The sequence below is a fragment of the Dreissena polymorpha genome, chromosome 11 (genome assembly GCF_020536995.1).
Source record: "Dreissena polymorpha isolate Duluth1 chromosome 11, UMN_Dpol_1.0, whole genome shotgun sequence".
NCBI lineage: Eukaryota > Metazoa > Mollusca > Bivalvia > Myida > Dreissenidae > Dreissena > Dreissena polymorpha.
In genome coordinates this window covers 13968673-13990403 of record NC_068365.1, presented here as the reverse complement: position 1 = coordinate 13990403, position 21731 = coordinate 13968673, and the positions used below count along the sequence as shown (strand labels likewise).

At 35.5% G+C, this 21731-nt stretch overlaps 1 protein-coding gene and 1 long non-coding RNA gene across 6 annotated transcripts in view; one reads left to right on the top strand and one right to left on the bottom strand.

Moving 5' to 3' along the window:
* LOC127849623 (uncharacterized) overlaps positions 1 to 21731 on the bottom strand; it is a 100602-nt gene that overhangs the window by 59422 nt on the left and 19449 nt on the right. For 3 of the 4 annotated variants that reach the window (XM_052382359.1, XM_052382362.1, XM_052382360.1), the window contains exons 6-12: positions 19334 to 19398; positions 17978 to 18176; positions 17424 to 17538; positions 16409 to 16533; positions 12489 to 12559; positions 11323 to 11512; positions 4554 to 4665 (exon numbers count right to left, since the gene is read on the bottom strand). In XM_052382359.1, the coding sequence (XP_052238319.1) occupies positions 4554 to 4665; positions 11323 to 11512; positions 12489 to 12559; positions 16409 to 16533; positions 17424 to 17538; positions 17978 to 18176; positions 19334 to 19398 (877 nt within the window). Of the gene's footprint in view, positions 1 to 4553; positions 4666 to 11322; positions 11513 to 12488; positions 12560 to 16408; positions 16534 to 17423; positions 17539 to 17977; positions 18177 to 19333; positions 19399 to 21731 lie in introns of those variants that run through there. The other variant, XM_052382363.1, reaches the window with a different exon arrangement.
* The window catches only part of LOC127849626 (uncharacterized), a 25560-nt gene continuing 11669 nt past the window's right edge, over positions 7841 to 21731 (top strand). The window contains exons 1-3 of one of the 2 annotated variants that reach the window (XR_008034958.1): positions 7841 to 7983; positions 8188 to 8285; positions 12316 to 12370. This is a non-coding gene — a long non-coding RNA (uncharacterized LOC127849626). The remainder of the gene's footprint in view (positions 7984 to 8187; positions 8286 to 12315; positions 12371 to 21731) is intronic. The other variant, XR_008034957.1, reaches the window with a different exon arrangement.

The window sequence follows — 21731 nt, the reverse complement described above, 5'->3', positions numbered from 1 at the left end:
TTCCGATCATTTTGAAAATAAATGTCCCGTTACCCCGTTACTACGACATGTGTTACTATGATAAGAAAAAGCATTAATGGAACCCATGGGAAACATAATAAACAGTGAGTTTATAGAAAAATTACATGTCCTTATTTTATAACCATTTTTTTTAACATTGAAGATGTATTATGTTTACACCGAAACAGGTGTTCAAAATACCTTTGCAGGTCTCAAAAAATATTTTAGTATGTTTTCACGTTTTAAATTGCGAAACAATATAACCACGAGTTTGAAATGCACCGTTTTATTAATGGAACAATACTTTTTGCAATCATTTTGCAATTCATTTGCAAAGTGTAATTCATTTAAGTCAAAACAAGGAAATTATTACAGCCTCATAATAATGTATATAAATAATATGTATGAATATGCATATGTGTGAAAATGTGTGTATTTGCGTGTGAGTAATTGTGTTCGTTCTTGCTCATATGTTTTAACATGAATTATGAATTCGATAATCCAGAATCAGTGATCATCATCTCATCTCATCTTCGCCTGTGGTCCCATCTGGGGCCGTCAACCAGTTCCCTCCAGACGTCCCTGTTATCGGCGAGTCTCTCAAGCTTCCCCCATGTTTGGCCTATCTGCTTAGCATCTGCATCCAGATCACCCTTTTCCCCTGGGGGTTCCATGAGAGATATTGCGTTGAAGTGTATGTAGGATTTCGAAGGGTGTGGCCTATCCACCGTTAACGTCTCTGAAGGATGTGTTCTTCAACCGGCTGCTGCTTGGTTTTTCTCCATAAATATTCGTTGGAGATCTTGTCTGGCCAGCGGACCATGAGGATCGTCATAACAAAGGTGTTTATGAATGCCAATTTTGCATGATCCCCAGATGTTCTTCAGCTGATGACAGGATGCTCTTGCTTTACCGATGCGGGTTCTGACATCTGCATCCGTTCCTCCGTTGTTGTCCAGAATGCTCCCGAGATAGGTGAAGCTGTCCACCTCCTCCAGCGCCCCGCTTTGAACTGTGTTGGGTGTGTTGTTGGATGCGTTGGTCCTGAACACCTTGCTCTTCCCTCTGTTGATGGTGTGGCCCAGTCTAGCTGAGTTGTCCGCTACCGTGTTTGTCTTTTCCTGGATCAGTTGTTGGGTGTGGAAGAGACGAGCCAGATCATCGGAAAAGTCGAGGTCTTCCAAATGTTTCCAGAGTGTCCACTTAATTCCTTTCCGCTTCTGCTCCGTTGATGGATTCATTACCCAGTATATGGCCAGCAGGAACAGGAAAGGTGAGAGTAAGCAGTCTTGTCTCACACCGGTTCTCACTTTCATGGCATCCGTGACTGCCATGAACGATTCTGCAGATCATTTCTTCGTTAGACTTCCTGATGATGTTTGTGATCTTTCCTGACACTCCGTAGTGTCTCAGAAGTCTCTAGATGGACACTCGGTCAACACCGTCGAACGCCTTTTTATAGATATGAAAATGACATACAACGACAAATTCCGCTTCAAGAATTGTTCCAAAATGATACTCAGTGTCCAGACCTGATCCGTGCACGATCTCTCCTTTCGAAAGCCTGCTTGATTGGTAACGGAGATGCGGGTCTACTGCTTCTTTATTCGGTTGAGAAGGATGCGATTTAACACCTTTCCTGGGATGAACACCATTGTGAATCCTCGATAGCTGGAACAGGAACTGAGGTCGCCTTTCTTATGAAGCTTGATGAGGTTACCCTCTTTCCAGTCTGTTGGACTTTCTACTTCTTACCGTATCTTACGGTGTAATAGTTCCACACTGGTCTCCATGTCAGCCTTATTTGCATATTTGCCGTTCTTCAATTGCTTGATGGCGCTGCTGTTCTCTTCCTCTGTGGGAGTGAAGCACTTGATTGGCAGATCGCTTGTAGCTGGCAGAATCGCCGGTTGGTTCTTAGGAGCTGGCCTGTTTATTAGCTCCTGGAATCGCTCGATCCACCTCGTCTTCCTCAGCTGTTATTACTCATTCATTTTTGTCTCTCACTGGCCTCTTTGTTTTGGCAAAATGTCCTGCTAATCTCTTGGTGATGTAGTTCAACTCTTAAATTCTGTTTTGATGGGCTGCCTCTTCCGCCTCTGCTGCAAGCGTCCCTAGGTAGTTTGTCTGCTGTAATACTTCGCTTGACGCCCCTCTATTCTGCGGTGCACTCTTCTTGTGCGTTCACTTCTGCGGCTCGTGTTCTGCTGTTGTTAACACTTGTCTTCTTTTCTCGTCTTTCCGCAACTTGTTGAAGCATCTCGGCTGAATCAACGCCTTGTGGTTGAAAGACTCGTAGCCCAGTACTTATTGCATGTTAAAGTCCAATGCTTCTTTAACGTCGTTCTGCCACTTCTGCTTTATCGTCCCTTCTTCAAGCAGATACAGGAATTTGTTGAAGAGGATGACCTGGAAATCTTCTTTCCATGAGTTTTTAAGTGTGGAAGTGTTGTAAGCATTCAGATTGACAGGCAAACAAAGTATATTTCTACAGTTTGAAGGATACCCATTAATGTTTATCTCCAAACTACTCTAAGCACTGACTCCCGTCAGAAACTTCCTACCTCAGTTCCAGAAATCATTGCTTTTGTTCTTGATAATGCCAACTTTGTCAAACCCTTACCTCGGAGATCGTTTGCTCCAAATCCACACCTTTAAGAGGCCAGGCGTTCTTAGGAGTGTATAAATAGCTTGCATATAAGTCCCTACTAGCGTTTCGTTATATTGTAACCACTCTCGTATCGTTTGGCTTTCATAAGATTTTCTTTCTTCACAATCTCACACTAACAATCTTTGTTTCTTAGTTTCATAATTATTGATCTAGTTATTTCCGCCTTTGATGGAATGCGATGTATGCTGCTTTACTCATTCAGCCTGAGTTCAACGTCTTCTGTTTTCTTCAGGATGAAAGACATGGTTCAAATGAGACTCCTTCGCGATTGATGTATCAGGATTGTTTCTCGAATGGTTCTGATTTTAACACTCTTTCACGAGTGCTAGTTCACAATAATTTGCAAGCTTAAGTGCGGCTAAGCTTGTTAAATAATTTTCTCAACTTGCAGGCTAGCTCAGTAATTTCCTGCGTGTAAGTGTTCTCAAAGTCAAATATTTTAAACCTTAGAACTTTACATTACCAATATTGCAAAAGGTCTTATTTAATAACACGTATCACTTATTGTAATAGATGAGTTAAGTTATATTTTACCAGGAAAACACACTTAGGAAATTAACCTCTTCAGTCTTGTCATTCTGTTAACCCAATACCGGAATAGTGCATTGACTTTGCGCTTTTTGTACTTACATGTGTAATTGTATACCATACACATAAATGAATACATACAAAGTTTAAGCCATTTGAAGTTCATAAGACTTATGCCCTCCCGTTGGAAATTATATTCTCTTTCTTTTTTATATCGTTTTATCGACGTTTGCTTTATGACGTACACTCTATATTTCATGAAATGAAACAGTCTGCCTAAAAAGTCTGCACGATTTATACGCTCAATGTAACAAGCATGGTACCGCATAATATTTTAAGTTGAGATGCTGAGGTGTGTTCAACGTGTTGTTAAATGTTACATTGAAGCATAACTATTAAGCCTTCTTTTTCATGGACCTATTATCATTTAGCTTATTGTCAAATTTATGACCTAGTTTGTTTCCTACGAAATACTTGAAATGTACATAAGACGCTAAAGCATACATTTCACAAGATCTCTCGTAAGATCCAGAGGATCTACATGAACACCAGCAAAGATAAGCGAATAATCGTATGTGTCATTGTGCTGTCCCTTGGAACTATAAATATGTGTCAACTGTACTCGGACAATCCGAACTTTGAAACCTGTAAAACAACACCTTACCCTGATAGCGAAAAGATATCTTCAATATAAGGGTCAAGTTGGCTTTATATTATTATTATTTCTGCTAATAAACTTCAAATTATGAACGATACATAAAATGATAAGCAAGGCACCTCAATATGATAGGAGCAATTTTCAAAAATGTCAAAATTAACATTTTTAACTCTCCATTTAAGCTTAATGGAACTAATTCATGAACACATTACGTCGTTATTATAGAAGATTATTCTGGTTGGCCAATAAGTCTCCAAATTTCATTAAGCTTAATACATTTATGGGCCATAACGATCGTGTATCCATTATTAATATAAGAATATGTTCAAGTGTATATTGTTCATCGGCTCCCTCGGATATAATATCCATATGAGATGTTGTTCTATTAATATTTTAACCCTTCACAAAAAATATGCCAAGACAAGAACTAAAATCTGCCTCATACATATATTTTTTTTAAATCTTATTCTTGATAAATACTATACACATAATCTAAATGTCTACCGTTACATTTGCATCTCAGCTAGAAGGGGTTAATTGCACGCAACACACGCCACACACACTCGCGCACGCACACACATGCGCACTTAGAGACACTTAAACCTTTGCCCTACTTTTATATTGCTTAAAACCCATTCAGGCACAATACAACAAGACGAGACTATACCGATAAACATAAAAAATAGCAACACTTACTTAAAGACACTTTAGCAACATCTTGTGATTTATAACATTGAACAGAACCACACACGTCTATCTGCAGGTCGTTTTCATCCACTTGAAGTACCATGCCAATTTTTCTGTATGTCTGCAGAACAAAACAAAACAGTACTTTATTTCTCCCATGTACGCAGATACAACATAGGGTACATATAATATGCAGGTTGAAAATACATATCATGTTTCCGGTTCAAGTGTGGTACATTTTGGTGAAGGGGGGGGGCGAAGTCATATAAGCAATGAAAATCATTAAGCAGCTTTAATGGATGCTTTGATATTTAATAGTTTTAATTCGAAATACGGTCAAGTTGAAATAAGCATGTTGATGGTGTACCAAACAAATTAATATATTATCAGGCAATTTGATAGTACGCGTGAATGTGGTGAGCGCTAGCATTAGACTGAGCACACTGCGGAGGCTTGTACGTCTATACTAACAGACTGCCACTTGTTATGACTCATGCATTCAATTTAAGGCCTTTAACGGTTACATCCTTTCTCTTTTACAAAAGATAGACATGATTTTTAATGTAGTAGTAATTTATAAATGTTTTTTGCTGAAGCATATGCACATAAAGATCAGTATAAATGATCCCACTGTTTTCTTCATGAATGCATGCAAATTATAAATAAAATACAAGTAACGCATGTGTTATGTCAAAATTCTGCACCTAATTACAGCACAATATTTCCAAATTTAAGCAAACAGTCTTTGAACCGCTCAGGTAGCTTAACTTGTCGACCTGATCTAGTTGTTGTTATTAGTGGTTTATTAAAAGATTGTTTTCTCTCGGCCCGTATCATTCGGAATTCAATGTGAGGTAGTTCTGGTGCATCAAAGGATTGTTCATTTTCTCGCTTTTTTTCCCTTGGAGTTAAGAGTTCTGATGTCTTTCTCATATTTTTGCGATGTCTATTGATGACGCCGTCAGATTATATCCCCACATCATAAGAACGAATATGGGGGGTAGCCTCAATTGTTTTCCTTTCCCATGATGTGTTCCGTTCCATTGGTTGCGAACTGTATCCCCGACTTATAATGGCTTTATGTCACGTGCATTGAGGTTGTAGTAATGCGCTTAAAGTTCTTTACTTTCCTTGAGCTTTCGATTTACGTCATTGGGTACTGCAGGCTGAAGCTTCGAAGACTTGATGGGTAACATTGTTCTTGTTGCTAGCTTGAACAACTGTTGCGCTGGGCTATAGCGAGTAGATTGCTGCGGAGTATTCCGGAATATAAAGGTGCGGTTTAAAGTCTGCATCGATATGCATCTTCAGCTGACTTCGACATTACCCCCGACCCCTCGATCACTGGGATTTAAGTCGTCCGTTTACTTATGGTGCCGAAGGCGTACACGACAAATTGGCTTATTTCCCTCACAAGGTACGCATTAAAACACCTGGGTTGAGAGGAGCAAACGTGGGATTAATCTTTTGCTATTCAAAATCAAGTGCCCGAAGCGGGATTCGAACCAGGGACCTTCCGATCCCTAAACCAGCAACCTACCACTAGACCACTGTCCCCAATGCTAGCACATGATCATTTTTGAGTATTTTGATTTTTTCATTATGGTCTTGGCCCGTTGTACAGCATTCTCGGCTTTTCCGTAACTGTGGGTAAATCGAACTAAGTATGAGCAAGTAATGCCCCATTCATTTTCAAAAGCTTTGAACTGCTCATACTTGAACACTGTAGCTTGATCTGACTCAAGCGTTTACGGCTTTCCGTGTCTTGCAAAGTGTTGATTAAGTTTTCTGATTTTTGGACATGGCTTATTTCAAGTAATCGATTTCGAAGCAATTGTTGTAATAGTCCACTGTCACTAAGTACTCTTTGTTGTTGGATGTGAACACGTCCGTTGCTACTTTAGCCCATGAACGATCTGTTAGGTCGTGGCTGATAAGCGGTTGCTTACACTACTTCCTACCGAACGACTGGCATGTTTCGCACTTGCTGATCCTTTATTTCTGACGTCATGGTCGGCCAATAAACACTGTTGCGTGCTCTTGCTAAACATTCTTCAACACCAGTTTGATAATGAATATGTTCTAGCGCGTGTTTTCGCATCAATTTCGGCTTTTTGAGCTCAAGTTTCAATGATAACGGCACGCGTCGTACAGGCATTTGCACTGGTTGAACAGTATCATCAACGTACAAATGAAGTGGCTTAGACAAATTATCTTCACCAATGAAGACTGTTGAACATTTCTGTTCAATATCATGCATCGAAAAACAATCAGAGTTGTCCACAGGTCATATGTTTTGATACTGAATTGTTATCAATCGCATTTCTGCGCCCAGTTGATGGGTTACATCTTTATCAATCACTAAACATTCAACTTTGTACCATGCATGCGTCTTTCGATTTTTTCATCATTAATTGGCATTTCCCTTATAAACTACACGTATGGTTTATAAGATTAATATACATCCATAATAAATATATTATCAGGCAACCTGATAGTTCGTGTGCATGTGGTGAGCGCTAGCAATAGAATGAGTACACTGCGGAGGCTTGTATACATATATACTAAAAGAATGGCACTGGGTATGACTCATGCATTCAATTTAAGGCCTATACTGTTACAAAGCATATTTTCAATGAAAGAACACGTGTAATAATAGTAAAAAAGTAATAATAATAATAACAACGACAATGAGGATAATAATAATAATAATAATATTAGCAATAATAATAATAATAGTAATAATAATAATAATAATAATAATAATAATAATAATAATAATAATAATAATAATAATAATAATAATATGAAAATAATAATAATACTAATACATACAATAATAATACGAAGCAGAAGAAGAAGAAAGAAGAAGAAGAAGAAGAAGAAGAAGAAGAAGAAGACAAAAAAAGAAAAATCAACATCAACGTCATTATCATCACCCTAATAATCATAATTATAATTGTAATAATATCACAATTTCAAGTGACACAAAGCATCAGGATAAGGAATTATTTTTGCGATCACTAATCAAGCACACAGTTAAAGTGTTATAGTGTAGGTTGCTCTTAATACAATTATCATGTGTTTAATTTTACGCACTCGCGCCAACCAATAGTACAGAGAGGGAACTGTGTTTCAAAGTACACGCATTTAAAAAGCTATTGTAACAAAAATGAATATAAATATGCTAAACATTGTATAAAAGAGTAAATACATCTCGCAATTAAACAACGTACTAACATAATCTAAACGACAGGTGGATACGCCACTGCGATATTTCACATTCGGGTCTTTGCGACCTCGTTTGAGACCGTGTACAGTAAATTTTGTACAAACATTGTACAAAAAAAACTCGTGTGCTGATAATCGGTTATGACAGACGTGCGTGTACTACGGCGTGCATGTGCAAAGTTTATTGGATACTGCTCGGGAGATTAAGGTAGGACATTTTACAGTTGGAAAGTAAGTGATTTTACAGAGTTAACACAAAAAGGTTATAGGTGTTCGATAGAATGCATTGTGAAAAAATAAGCAAAGTAAGTGAATATTGAGGCATTTGCGTTTTGTTGTTGTTGTTTGATAAGTATTAAGAACTAAGTGTTCGGCTTTTACAGCCTATTCTAATGCCTGGTATATTTCACAGGCACTCGGCATAAGTTACTACAACCTCCTCCAGATGCTTCCCTATCCCAAAACTCTCAAAATTGTCCATTTGTTATAAACAATAAGAAGCCAAAAGAGGTTAGTCGAAATAATTATTATTTTTAATATATATATATATATATATATATATATATATATATATATATATATATATATATATATATATATATATATATATATATATATATATATAGGTATGTGACCACCAGCCGATTTCCGAAGCTCACTACACCATCAATTTGAAACCGATTTGTACGCAGAAGACTTTATACTAAACGAATAAATCGATGCATGTTCGAATTAGTCTACCGTAAAGCGGTAATCAAAAATCAAACTTGCAACAGCATTTCTTAAAATCGATCTGATAAACACGAAAATACATTGCAAACGTGCACAATTCTGTTATGGGGCGTCAGAGGCGCTGTATCATCGGTTGAGGCTGCGCTGAACTAATCTCTTGGGCCGGTTCCTGCTGGCGGTGTTTAAGTTCCCTGAGAAGTGCGTGTGGGCCGGGAGTCCTCTTTCTGGAAGGCGTTTACGACTGTTGTTTTCGCGGTGTCATGTGCTCAAGTAGAGGGCATTGATTTCGCTGGCTACGATCCTGCGATACAACTTTGTTTGAGTTGTCGGACTGGGCACGAGGAACACGTGAACGTGCTGGCTTTGTATTGGGTTTGTTTACATTGTTAGCTGAGGCATACTGTGTGTTTGAAAATTAAAGTGTGTGGCTTGTTATAAGGCTGCCTTGCAGGATTGTATCTCAGTTAGGAAAAGAATCGGCAACAAGCGCGGCCATCTGGGAACAATTTAACAAGTTGTTATGTCTTCTTACGCTTTTTAAAACTAACTGCACAATAACGTAAATGAAATCCTTTAATGAAAATAACAGACTCAACAAAATAGTATGAAAACCAGCACTTTGGTGGTATCCCGACAGTAATATTCTGCGTATTGTAGATTTTCTATGCGATACAAGTGTTACCATAAATTCATGGAAACAAAAAATAACATTTCAAATATTAAATAGTAATTACCGATGAACAATCATGTTTCGGTCTATGTCTGTTATGTTTGCTTCTTCGTTGTGTGCTCTGTCATGATGAATCTACGTTTGACAAATAGTTTATTGTTCCGTATGTTAACATTAAGGGAGAGATAAATTTACTTTGTTGTTTCTTTTAACAAATAGATACGTAAAAAGTGCGAATATACCCATTAGCCTTCATTTGCGCCACGGTTTCATTTAACAGCCTTTTTGTCGTAAAGGATTCGAGCAATGTTTAATTACCCTATGTACATGTTTACAATTTGAATGTTGTTATGTTTTCAATAAAGCATTTATCCTTAAGCATAAAGTTTCAATTTGGCTACGTGTATTATTTAACAGCGTATTGTATTTGCATTGTTAGATTTCCGAATAGAGAATATGTCGAGCTTATATGGCGAATGATAACGCTGTGTGTATTGTTGTGATATTGCCACCAACGGTAAGAATAAAATTGATTACACGAAGAGAAACTTTTGGAAGGCTGAATAGATTAATCAAATCACTTTTACTCGGTTTTGGAACTGATAATACATGTAGAAACAAATAGTATATGTAGTTGTGGCGGCTGTAAGGTTAAAAAAACTGCGACAATCATGAACAAAAGGAACATTTTTAAGCGAAAACTCTGAAGAAGATCATCGCTTATCATTACAGTTATAAGTAAATGGAGAATTACTCCATTTATAAGTTGCACCTCTACATGAACGATTCAACCTGAATGGAATGTTTTATTGTGTTATAGCGTTAAACGTACGTAACAGGAACGTATTTTTAATTGTAAAAAGGGTTCGCCGACATGGACGTAATATTTTTTGTGGACTTTCTTTAAAATATGTATTACTTAAATGGTATGTAGCCGTAATTGAACTGTTCACATACGTAGGCGATACCGGCTTGTGTATTGTCGAGATATAACTCAGACCAACGGTGAGAAAAAGTTGCATACAAAAGAGCATTTATAGTAAGGCGCAGCGAAATCATTAATTAATCGCTATGGCTGTGGCGTTAAAATGACCAGACGATAAAACATTCGGAAAGTACGTTACTACTTAATAATACATACATGATTATAGAACGCACAAATACGATTTCACCAGCATCGATTACGCAATGATATGATAATTTTTGTTTTAATGTTAAGATTAAATGCAAACTTTATTCTTGATCTTGCTAGAATCGTAGTTCCGTGGTGTGAGGACTGTGATGAAGAGACCGCCCGCGCGCTTTTAACCCCCATGAGAGGAAATGTAATCAGAGTAAGCTTTATAGACTGCAAAGGTGTTTGACTTGCCACCGCTTACCAATTAATTGTCTATGCGAAAATAGATTTTAAGGCAGGACAAATTGTTTCGTCAACGTTTTGAAGCAGTGACAAAGAATCTTCTATGAGTCGCGAAAGTTTTTCTGAAGAAAAACTAACAATGAGCGATTATAAGTCAGATAATTAGAACGAAATGGTAAACGACGACGTGAGGGATCACGTTACCTAAAAAGAACGCTTAAAAATATACGTCATTTTTTGACAAAATATAAGCACAGTTATCCTTATTGAGAGTGGAATATATGAACGCCCTTACAAAGATTCAACATATTAGGTCATTCAGAAAGCCGGTGATGATTTATATCTTAAAAACTACGATCGAGCGAAGGCCTGGAAGTAGGCTGTGAGGAAATGGAAACATTAACTGGACAACATCGTGAAACAGTCGTCTTCGAGTAATGATAAAATAAGAAGGAACACACGTTGAAGAAGGAGGAAGTCATCCGGAAAATTACGCTGTGCGAGCGGTGGATCGATTGGTTCAAAGAGAGATAGAACAAATTTTAAGGTGCCAATAAGCTCTTCTTTGGATAATGGAATTGTTAATTGGATTGCAGTATATGCGTTTATAACATAAATAAAACTTAACGTGTGATCTAGAATAATTTTAATACGATAAGGCATGCATTTGAGTACGTAATTTTTATTGTAGTATATAGTTTTTTGCAGTGTGATTGAAATTAATAATAAGATACAGCGACTCTGATTCCATAGATTGAAAAAATGACAGCTTTAAATGTACTCACCCTATCAAAGTGAATCCGCCTATCAATGTTTTGCTTGTTCTTATGCTTCGCACTGTGATTGCATATTTGAACCAGATCACCAACAGCGAAGCGCTGATCATCTGAACTACCCGCTTTGGTGGTTATTTCTTTTATGTAATAAACATCACTTGCATTGACGTCTTTCCATTCATCTAGTTGGATAATTTTCCTTCAAAAACAAGGCAACCATAACAGTCTATATTTCTTTGTATTTATTTTTAATACGAATGAACATATTTGTAGACTTTCCATACAACGTCACAGACGTTGTTAAGCAATTCCTAGTTTAAGGATAAAATGTAACTCGCTCAAGCGTTGATTTAAAACTAACACATTTGTCTGTTACAAATAGTATGTTGGGTTAGAAACAGAAAATACCATATGAAATAATTCTTAAATGAAAAGTTCTATAGATATTGAGCAAAATCCTTGTTTTACGAAAGCCTTTATGTTATGAATGGAGTCTTGCATGCATGTACGTAATTGCGCATAGGCAAAAGAGCGAAAAATAATATGTCTTTTCATTTAAGTGGATGTGGCGTATAATGAGAAAAGAATCATTCACAATCTAAGAAAAAGTGTCGCATTGATGTTACAGTTATATAGCACAATAAATATAAGACGAACATGGCTGGATATTGACAGCAACAGTCAGTTTCAAATGTATTGCACTTGTCTTCCCAATAGCTTGAGTTGGTTTGGTGTGTTAAAGCAATAAACTGCACAAACATAGCGTATTATAATGTTTACATTCAGATACATGTTAGCAACACTATATTAAAAAAACGTTCTGAACAATCGTGGTTTGGAAAAAAAGAGGAAAACAATATAATTATTAAATTGCTCTTTAAACACTGATTGTTTGCTTGATGTGATATACAGTTGTTCTTAAACCATGGCATAACTGCATTTGATAAATATTTCCTAGACAATATAAATGAGATCTTGTTATATATAGTTCTTGATTTTCAGCTCCAGTCAACCTGTAACTTTACCTAGGTCAATAAACGATACAAAGAGAGATCACGTAAGGTTTATTTATATTTTAATACTTTTTCCAATATATTTAAATCATTTGTTTCATAACATAGTTGAATGCATTTAATGTCATGTGTAACCTATTATTAAGCTAAAATAAATGTTACCTTTTTCCTTCCCCATCATTAATATATAAATCACCATTGTAGTCAATGCCGACTCGAGTAGGTGTCTGGCTCTGAAATACGCATGTACTGATGTCATTACAAAATGTAAACCATATATCTCGTATGTTCCTTTTTATGTTAACCAAACTAATTAAGGATGGTACCGTTGCAAGATGGCGTGTAGTTTAGCTCAACGGTTCCTGTCTCTATGTTGGGGCGATCGTTCGCCAATTTCGAAATCCAACACATCTTTTAGACGATCAAATAATCCACTGTCGTTTTCGAGAGTGTCATTACTTTTATAGTAAATGTCCTGATTAATTTTTATTTGAACTTGATTAACTTTTATTTGACGTACTTCTTTGAAATTAACTTCCATTAACTTAACTCCTAGACACCATTCAAATGCGTACAAAGTCCTTTTTATAACAATTCAGTGGCATGTACCAAACAACAATTATTGTTTTACCTCTGTATTAAGGTCTTCGAAAAAAGAAGTTATAATTTGTTTGTGTCTATACAAGACGTTTTAAAGCACTAATTTCAATTAAAGAAAATATTAAAAATATCCAGTGTTAGTTAAACATGAGAAATCGAACATATTATGTAGACAGAAATGCACCTAGTGTGCATTAAAATATAAAACAGCTTTCTGTACTAACACAATTTTAGACGGGTCTATTATTTGGACATTAAAACACAATTTTTATCAGCTCTCAAGTTTCATCTTGATAGCCGTTTTTTTTTTTTTAATGAATGAGGCGATTTCAAAATAAATATTGGTGTTCCTATTGAAACATATTCAGCACCAGTGATTGCTGATCTTTTCTGTTATTTCTGTGAACGAGACAGTGCGTGGTTTATTAAATAATTACATATATTTACCACAGAGCCTCATGCTAACTAGTAGATTAAAAAATGATATTAAACAATGATTTCCCCACAGTATTGCTTACCATATGTATAAATCAAGGCTACTGATCCATAATCTTCGTCATAAATGTGTAAAATGCAACGTAAATTTTGGTGGGCTAATAGATGCTAAACTTTTTGATTTAGCATCTATTAGCAAATAGCATAACAAAAACATACGAAAAAGGTAATTACGCGTGGAATAAAATACAAATGCATATTAAACCTTATTCAACTTGAAGCAACAAACACTCTGATATATCAAGCAGTTATTTAATTAATTGCATTTCACAGAGAGTCGTGGTACTAATCACTTAACTTATCACACACAGTCATGGCACTATCCATTTCACATCTCACAAACAGTGCTTGTACTTATGGCTTCCCATCCCATAAAGCCGTTTTAGTAACAACTACTTCCGATACTATTAACTCTCAGTACTTCACATTTTAAAAACACAGTTAGATTTCTTATTACTTTTCAGCAAACAAACAAAGTTATGGTTCCTATTACTTTCCATCGAGAAACCACAGTTATTATTGCAATAACTTCCAACCAGCAAACATAACCATGTTACTCGTAAATTCCCATCCTATAAATACGGTAATGGAAATGATTTCTTCCCATCTCACAGACACAGTCATTGTGCTTATTTCTTCCGATTTCATAAACACAGTCGTATTGCAAATTACTTCCCATCGCAAAGACACAGTAATGGTACTTTTAACTTTCCATCTCATAATTATACGCAATTAAGGTTCTAATTATTTCCAATATCATGGGAACAGTCACGGTCCTGATAACGACCATGCCATAGTCACAAATATTGAACTCTTTTCATGGTACTGATAGAAATCATCTCTTATAAACAACCATGGTACAACTTACCTCACATTTCATAAAAATAATCCAGTTACTAATTTCTTCCCATCTCATAAACGCAGTCATGCTATTAGTGTCTTCCCATCTCATAGAAGTACTGATTGACCTCATTATTTTCATCTAATGTACGCAATCGAGGTACTTATTAATACCCATCCCATAGACTGCATAGTTATGGTACTTATTATTTTCCATCTCATATACGCATGGTACTTATTAATCCCCATATAAAAGACATAACCACGGTACTGCTGATAACCACTACCTCATATACACAATTGCGGTACGAATTACTTCACATTTTATATGCAGAACCCAGCTATTTATTTACTTTCATTGCATAGGCACAGTCATGATACTATTGTGTTCATCTCAAAGACTCATTAACGGTATTAGTTACTATCTACTTCATGTAAGCAATCCAGTTACTTATCACTTAACATCGTATAGACACAGGCATAGCATTGATTACCAGCATCTCTTACATAAAGTCATGGATAATGCAGTTATCTATTTAGCATTACATAGGGTATTTCAAAATGTATGACGTATTCTAGCTTCGCATGGTAGTTTGGTGAGGTATGTCGTACCATTAACATTGCCTCACTTACTTACAAATTGCTATGTAACTTTACCGCAAATATTGTTATGGATTTGGATAAATGACCAACCTAATTAATAATTGTACAGACATAATCTCACTTCCAAGTAATGTTGTATGCGTCCTGAAATCTCAGTAGTCTTTGGAAACTAGTAGTCAAAATAAATAATGATCGTTTAACTGTGTAACGATCCACTCTGTGTAAGAAGTTTCGAACTTTGCATCAGTGAAGAAGTTGTTTAAACAATTCAATTTTTAAGCCTTGGTAACAACCCATTTGTATGTCAGTAATGGTATAACCAATCAAATCGCACATTACAAGCACACTTGCAAATCAAACACATCCTCAAATACAAGGTAACTGTTAAAATGACTTCTCCACACTATTATTACCTCCTGATCTTTATCTAATGTCACAGATACTAACTCAATCACACATTTATGTTTACTTAATGATTAACATCCCGTTGCAGAGCCAAATCAAATCTGATTGGTTATTTACTGATTAACATCCACTTGCACCGATAAAAACCAAATAACACCTGACTTTTTACATACGCATTTACATCCACTAGAACAATAACCAACCAAATCATATCAAACCGGCATGTAACTTACTGAAATCAAATTAACTAGATCAGTTTACAACCAAAGCATATTACACTAAAATGTTTGTCTACTGGATCTTATTTCACCGTCAAGAAGACCAACAAAATCATATCACACTAGAATGGATACCTACTGACTAACATTTAACCTGCACAGTCACCTACGAAAGTTATTGATTGAGCCAGACTGAAAAAAACAATGCTGGGAAGCTCAATAGGGACAGGTCGCCTTTTTCGCGGAAAAAATCATATAGCAAACTTTATTTATTTTAATTGACTTAATTACGTTGCGTCCGTTCATGTACTTATATAAAATGATTCATTCAGCATTATTCAATGACGTACGTTCTTGCCAATAGCCAAATAAAGACATAGCGTGTGCTAATACTTGCCAGAGTATTTAAACATAAAAAGGGACAAACTGGTGAGACATAATTTAAAAGGGTAGATCATTTACATGTAAGAATGACACATTTGAATAAGATAAAGGAATAAAAATTTGCCCCTTGTCAGTCTTCTTTAACAAAATCTTCAGTTTATGTGCTGATTCATATTTCACCCGCTAAGTAACCAAAGCATTCTACATCAAAATGATAACTTTCAATCTTTACACGTCACCAGCACAGTTACCAAAATAAGTTCATTTCACAAGGAAAATTACCTACCAAAGGACAGTTTACCAGCATGGTAGTAACATTAACAACACAGCAGAGTTATTATCAGAGATTCAGATTTCGCCAGAATAGTTATTTTTGGCTCGACTAATGAACTACAATGGTCAGTATTGCATCATTATCATTATAGCATCATAAAAAGAATGTGAAGAATAAACCTATTCATATAAAATAACAACAAATTACACGGTTCGAATACATCCATTAAAGAGCTATGTTTGTCTTTCTTGGTTTATTCTTACCCGTAAAGCTTTCTGCAGTTGGTCTTTCATTCCGTTTGCATCTCCTGACATAACGAAATTCACCAATTGGTTCTGCCTATGCTCGTGATTCTCCAACCATTCTTTCAATTGACGATTCAATTCCTCTGAAAACAGTGTACACACGTTTTGAATGTGTTGTTAGAATAAATTGCTATTTGAGAACATCGTTATTATATAACATTACATTATATTACATTACACAAAATGTATATTATTTTGAGATCATAATTATTGAGTTGGTCTTGTATCGAGCTTCCTTAATCAACACAATCCAACTAGTGAAATTGCAAGGACAATTCTTGAAATAAAAAGCTTTATTGTAAAAACCACTATTCGGTGTTTTCATCAGATTAAGAATGTAAGAAGTCAATTACAATAGTATTTGTTCAATATACGTAAAATACAATGTAATGCAAAACGGATATACATGATCTCCTCTTAGTTTGTATTTAAAGAATCACATTTTCATACTGATTTTTTTTTAAATACAATAACATTTCAAGAAAACTTATATCATGAAAATATCTCAGACACAGAGCATAGTAACGTTAAATATTTGTTGTGTTCACGAGATATTTATACTTTTGGTGTGAATCGTGTGAACAATCGATAATATGAGCGATTGTAATGATCCTTATTTCGCAAACTAAAACGGAACATACATCATCGTTATTTTTTGCCCGATGTTACCGTTTTCTGCGTCATTTTAAACATGGGAAACATAGATTAATCAGCAATATATACGAAAAGATCCTCTTTTCCGACGACAAAGATAGGCAAAGGTCAAAATTGGTCTTGCACGAAAATTGTGTCTGCGAGTCAGACGTGTATTGTCGTAACGGCGATGCCATTATTGAATTCGTATTTTATATCTCGCTTTCTTGTATTATCCGTCTCACGAGATAGCAAGACGACTATTCATAATTAATTTCTGTCAACTAAAAAGAGGATTCCTTGGTTATTGACAAAACAATCACACATGCGGTAGAATTACCTGGAGACAGTAATGTAACATCATGTGGTTGGTAATGCCATTCAGCCCCGCATACTCGAATCTGGAGATCAAGGTTTTTTTCCACCGTGATTACAGTTCCAATTTTACCAAGTGTCTGAAAAAGAACGTTTTTTTCGGTATTATCTCGGGTTTACACGAATGCATAATAAATGCTATGTAAACGAGAAATAAATCGTTGGGTTTTATATTATTAAATGTTCAATGAGAACCGTTCAATATTAAACATTTCATGGTCTATGGGAAAAGCACTGGCTTTGAAAACTAAATGTAAAACGTTTAACATTATGCTCGTCTTTCCCACAAAACAGTTTGCCAAGATGCTGCTTGCTCGCTCGTTTTATTCCATTCGTTGCATGGAATGGATGGTTGGATGACAAGGTTCCATGTTCAGCTTATCATACAGTATTGTGCACATCAGTGTTGTTTTCTAGTATTGTATACATGTTTAGATATGTGGCGTTTATACTATCTTATTACAACAATGTATTTAATCGATGAATAGTAACTGTTAAAGACATTTTCCACGAACCCACCTGTTCAATCATTATTCCTTTTAGGTTCTGCGGCGTCGTTTGGTTGCTGCTTATCTTTTCGATCTTAACGATGTCACCCTCTTGAAATTGAAATGACCACGGAACATCCGTAACAATATTGTTTTTTTCTTCACATTTCGGGACATTCGTTGTAGTTGTAATACAATATTTAGGCAGTATTGCTGGATTAAAAGTCCACCTTCAATCAGCACGATATATATTTTCAATCAAAGAATAGAAAAAACAAACATTATGTTGCTCATGTCCATAATCAAAACATGAAGCTAGAATAATGTATTTCCTTCCACGTTATGTGGAAACCGGATTATGTATCACTCAAATTGACCATTGATCAGCCTAGGGCTGTAACGAATCAAACAAGAATAAGAATAAGATGTTGCTAAATTGTCGAAATCTTCACTTTATAATTTCTTAAAAACTATTATAAAGCACTTATCTAAATTTTATGTTTTATATAAGTGTTAAAACGTAAACATTTGTGTACGAGAAACCATGATGATATAACGGAGCATATATGTGTCCAGCTGTGCAATTAACATAACTTCACAATAAGTAGTACTCAAATACCAACCAACACATAAATAAAACAGACTTTAAAAAAAAGTATTTAAGTACATCTTACCGACAAAAATATAACAGTACAATTTCCTTGCACGCGATTGCTTGTTACGTAAATAAAACGGGTTCATTACATTTTTACTAAATGTAAAGTGAGGTTAACATCCAATTTATATTTAATTTAAACACTTACAGAAAACAATTTTTAACAGCGCACACACTTTACATCTGGGTTTATGCAGAAAATGTCCACTATGCATTTTCATGCTTTAATTGTGTTCTCATAATAGAAGCACGCGATGCAATTTAACATTTAATAGATATATAGCAAAAAGATAATACACGAAAGCGTTAAATGTGCAAATTGTACTTGCAAAATATGAAAATGTACGCGTATTTCCTTAATATGGTCATATTCTCATCACAAAATAAGAAATGTCTAACCAACCACAAAGTCACAGTTTTGAAATTGGTATTAATAGTGAGCCAATGAAAAATTGGGAGTGAACGCTGTTGATGTCATTACAATGCGGGTCCGTTTTAGACTAATTTTCAGATGGACTAGTAACAAACATATTTAAATGATTTCGGATGTGGTTGTAACTAATCGTCCTTAAAGATCGGGTATTAGTTAAAATCCTTTTCGTAAATTTTTGAGTGACACGGATTTCTCAGTTTAATGTTTGGTTTAACATGTGTGTTTGCACACCCTACGTACAAAAGAAACGAGGTTATTTTACACTTACGACAGATAATCGTTAATATCAATAGGTGTACCTTTTGCCTCTAATGTCCGCTAGAAATATGGTCCCGTCGTTGTCAATACCAAACCTTTTTTGTTCCTGAAATGAGTGTACATTTGTTTAATTATTTACATATTTCAGTAACATTAAATACTAAATTCAACGGGTATTTCGCAATCTCTTTCGAAAATAAAGTTAACCCATTAACAATCATATTATTCCTTATAGCAATAGACAACATTTTAACGCTAGATGTGGTATGGTAATATACATTTAACGAGACACAAAATTCTTGTTTTTATTTTTTTCGTGACAATATACTCCATTTTAATTTCCGTCACAATATCCGAACATTTACGAGCGAACGCGAGATTGGCTTGGGCTTCGTCGGAAGACGTATTCATTAGAACAGCGTCGTGCTTCCGAATGTGCCGAAGCCAATCTCGCGGTCGCTCGTTATTTGGATATCGTAGCCGGAAATTGGCATGGATTATAATGTGACAATAACAGTAAAAACAAGCATTTTGTATTGCGTTAAATCTATGTTACCAGACCACATCTATCGTTGAAATTTTGGCTATTGCTAAAAGGAACATTGATTTCTTATCCGTTAACTTTATGTTTCGAAAATGTGTTTATTTTGAGTATTTATGGGCTTTTAACAAACGTTAACATGCAACACAGTATATTATAAGTTCATTTTGTCCACTATAAATGAAGTTATACTTTTTATTTCCTGGATATGTCAATATGGATACAATATAAATTCGACGAAAAATAGTAATTATTTTTAAAGTGTTTATAAAAAGGCATCAACGAACAAATTAGATGACAGTGAAGTAATATTGGTAAACTGTCTCACATGCGCCGTTAATGACTCGTTAATCTCTGTTGCGTAATCATTGTGGAACACTACCCATTTAGTAGATATACGTAGTTATTAAGTACGGCTGAAATTAATTTCGAGTGTTTCAAAATTGCTTAAATTTGGACCTATCAATCTGGAGTCCGTAAAGTCTGTTAACCGATCGTCTGGTCCTTATTAACGGGAAAATAATACATTTTAATTTTTAAAATGATTTATGATTCCTGGCATTAACTAGAAAAATACTCACGTGCCATTTGAAATGTATTTCACATTTCAAATGGGTTGTTTCTTTATAGCACAATAGTGGGACTCGAAAGCACTTTGCATAAGTACGTAAGACACCATGGATTTAGGCAATCCTGACAGCTTATTATTATTTAAAATCTTGTTAATGCGTATATTGATGCGAACAAAAATGTATCAGTAACACGCTTTTGTGTTTCGCAAGCATAAATACAGCATGAGTAAACTGTTATTATTGCATAAACTCTAGCTATAATGCCCTCTGGTGGGATGCAGAAACTTGGCAAAAGGAGGGCTTGAACGGGAGAAATCGTGTATTTACAATGCGATTTACGTGCCGTTCAAGCCCTGTTATGTGTTTTTCATATCCATAATCTGGTCCACGCGCAGTTACTTCCCTTCTCCAGCCTTTAACGACTCTCCAAGCATAAGTGGGGAACTATTCAGAACCAGTTTCCTCATGCATGCAGGGATAATGACTATTTCAATCCACTTTTCATGTTATACCACCTGCACTCTCTTGACAACAGCTTTATTTTATTGGCAACGTAAATAAAGTTAAGGTTATTTACTCAACAATTTCAAAAGACTGTGCTGTTAATGTAAGTGTTTATGTACCTTTAACGTTCCTGCTGTAAATTCCAAAATAATTCCCCATTTCTTACTTTCCGCGGCTGCATTTCAACTTTGCTTTAATCCACTGTTTAAACACATTTTAAATCGAAAACTGCCTATCCGAATGTAAAGCCTCGTCATTTCGAATGATGACCGAGTGAGGCATATGTAAAACACAACCTTGAACTGTATTGAATTAATCGAATTATTTGTCGATGTCGAATGAACAATACATATTGTTTTCAATGTTATTGAAAATTATTTTGGTATGTGTGATTTGTTTATGCAATAATAGCGAAAATACACATTTTCTCGGACATGATCATCTGCGGGCGCTCTCAAAATCCGGATTTTTCGAGCGCCCGCAGATGATCATGCGCTCGAAAACGTGTATTATCCCTATATTGTGTTCGGTTATTAGCATCTCGAAATATAATCTAAATAGTTTACATGCACAGCTTGTATGTTTGTATATCAAGCGTGAAAACTGAATACTAATGAAATCGGCAGTAACTTACACTAACTTAACACTTTAACAGCAGAATCACCTCAGTATATCCTTTCAACATAAGAGATGAGATACATAAGCGCCGTAATTGTAATACAGACCTGTCCTCGCGACTAAGTCTCAATGAAAAATAATAGCAAATGCTAACGCTTGTTTTTTTAACATTTTTTTTATAAAACATCAAATGCCCCACATTAC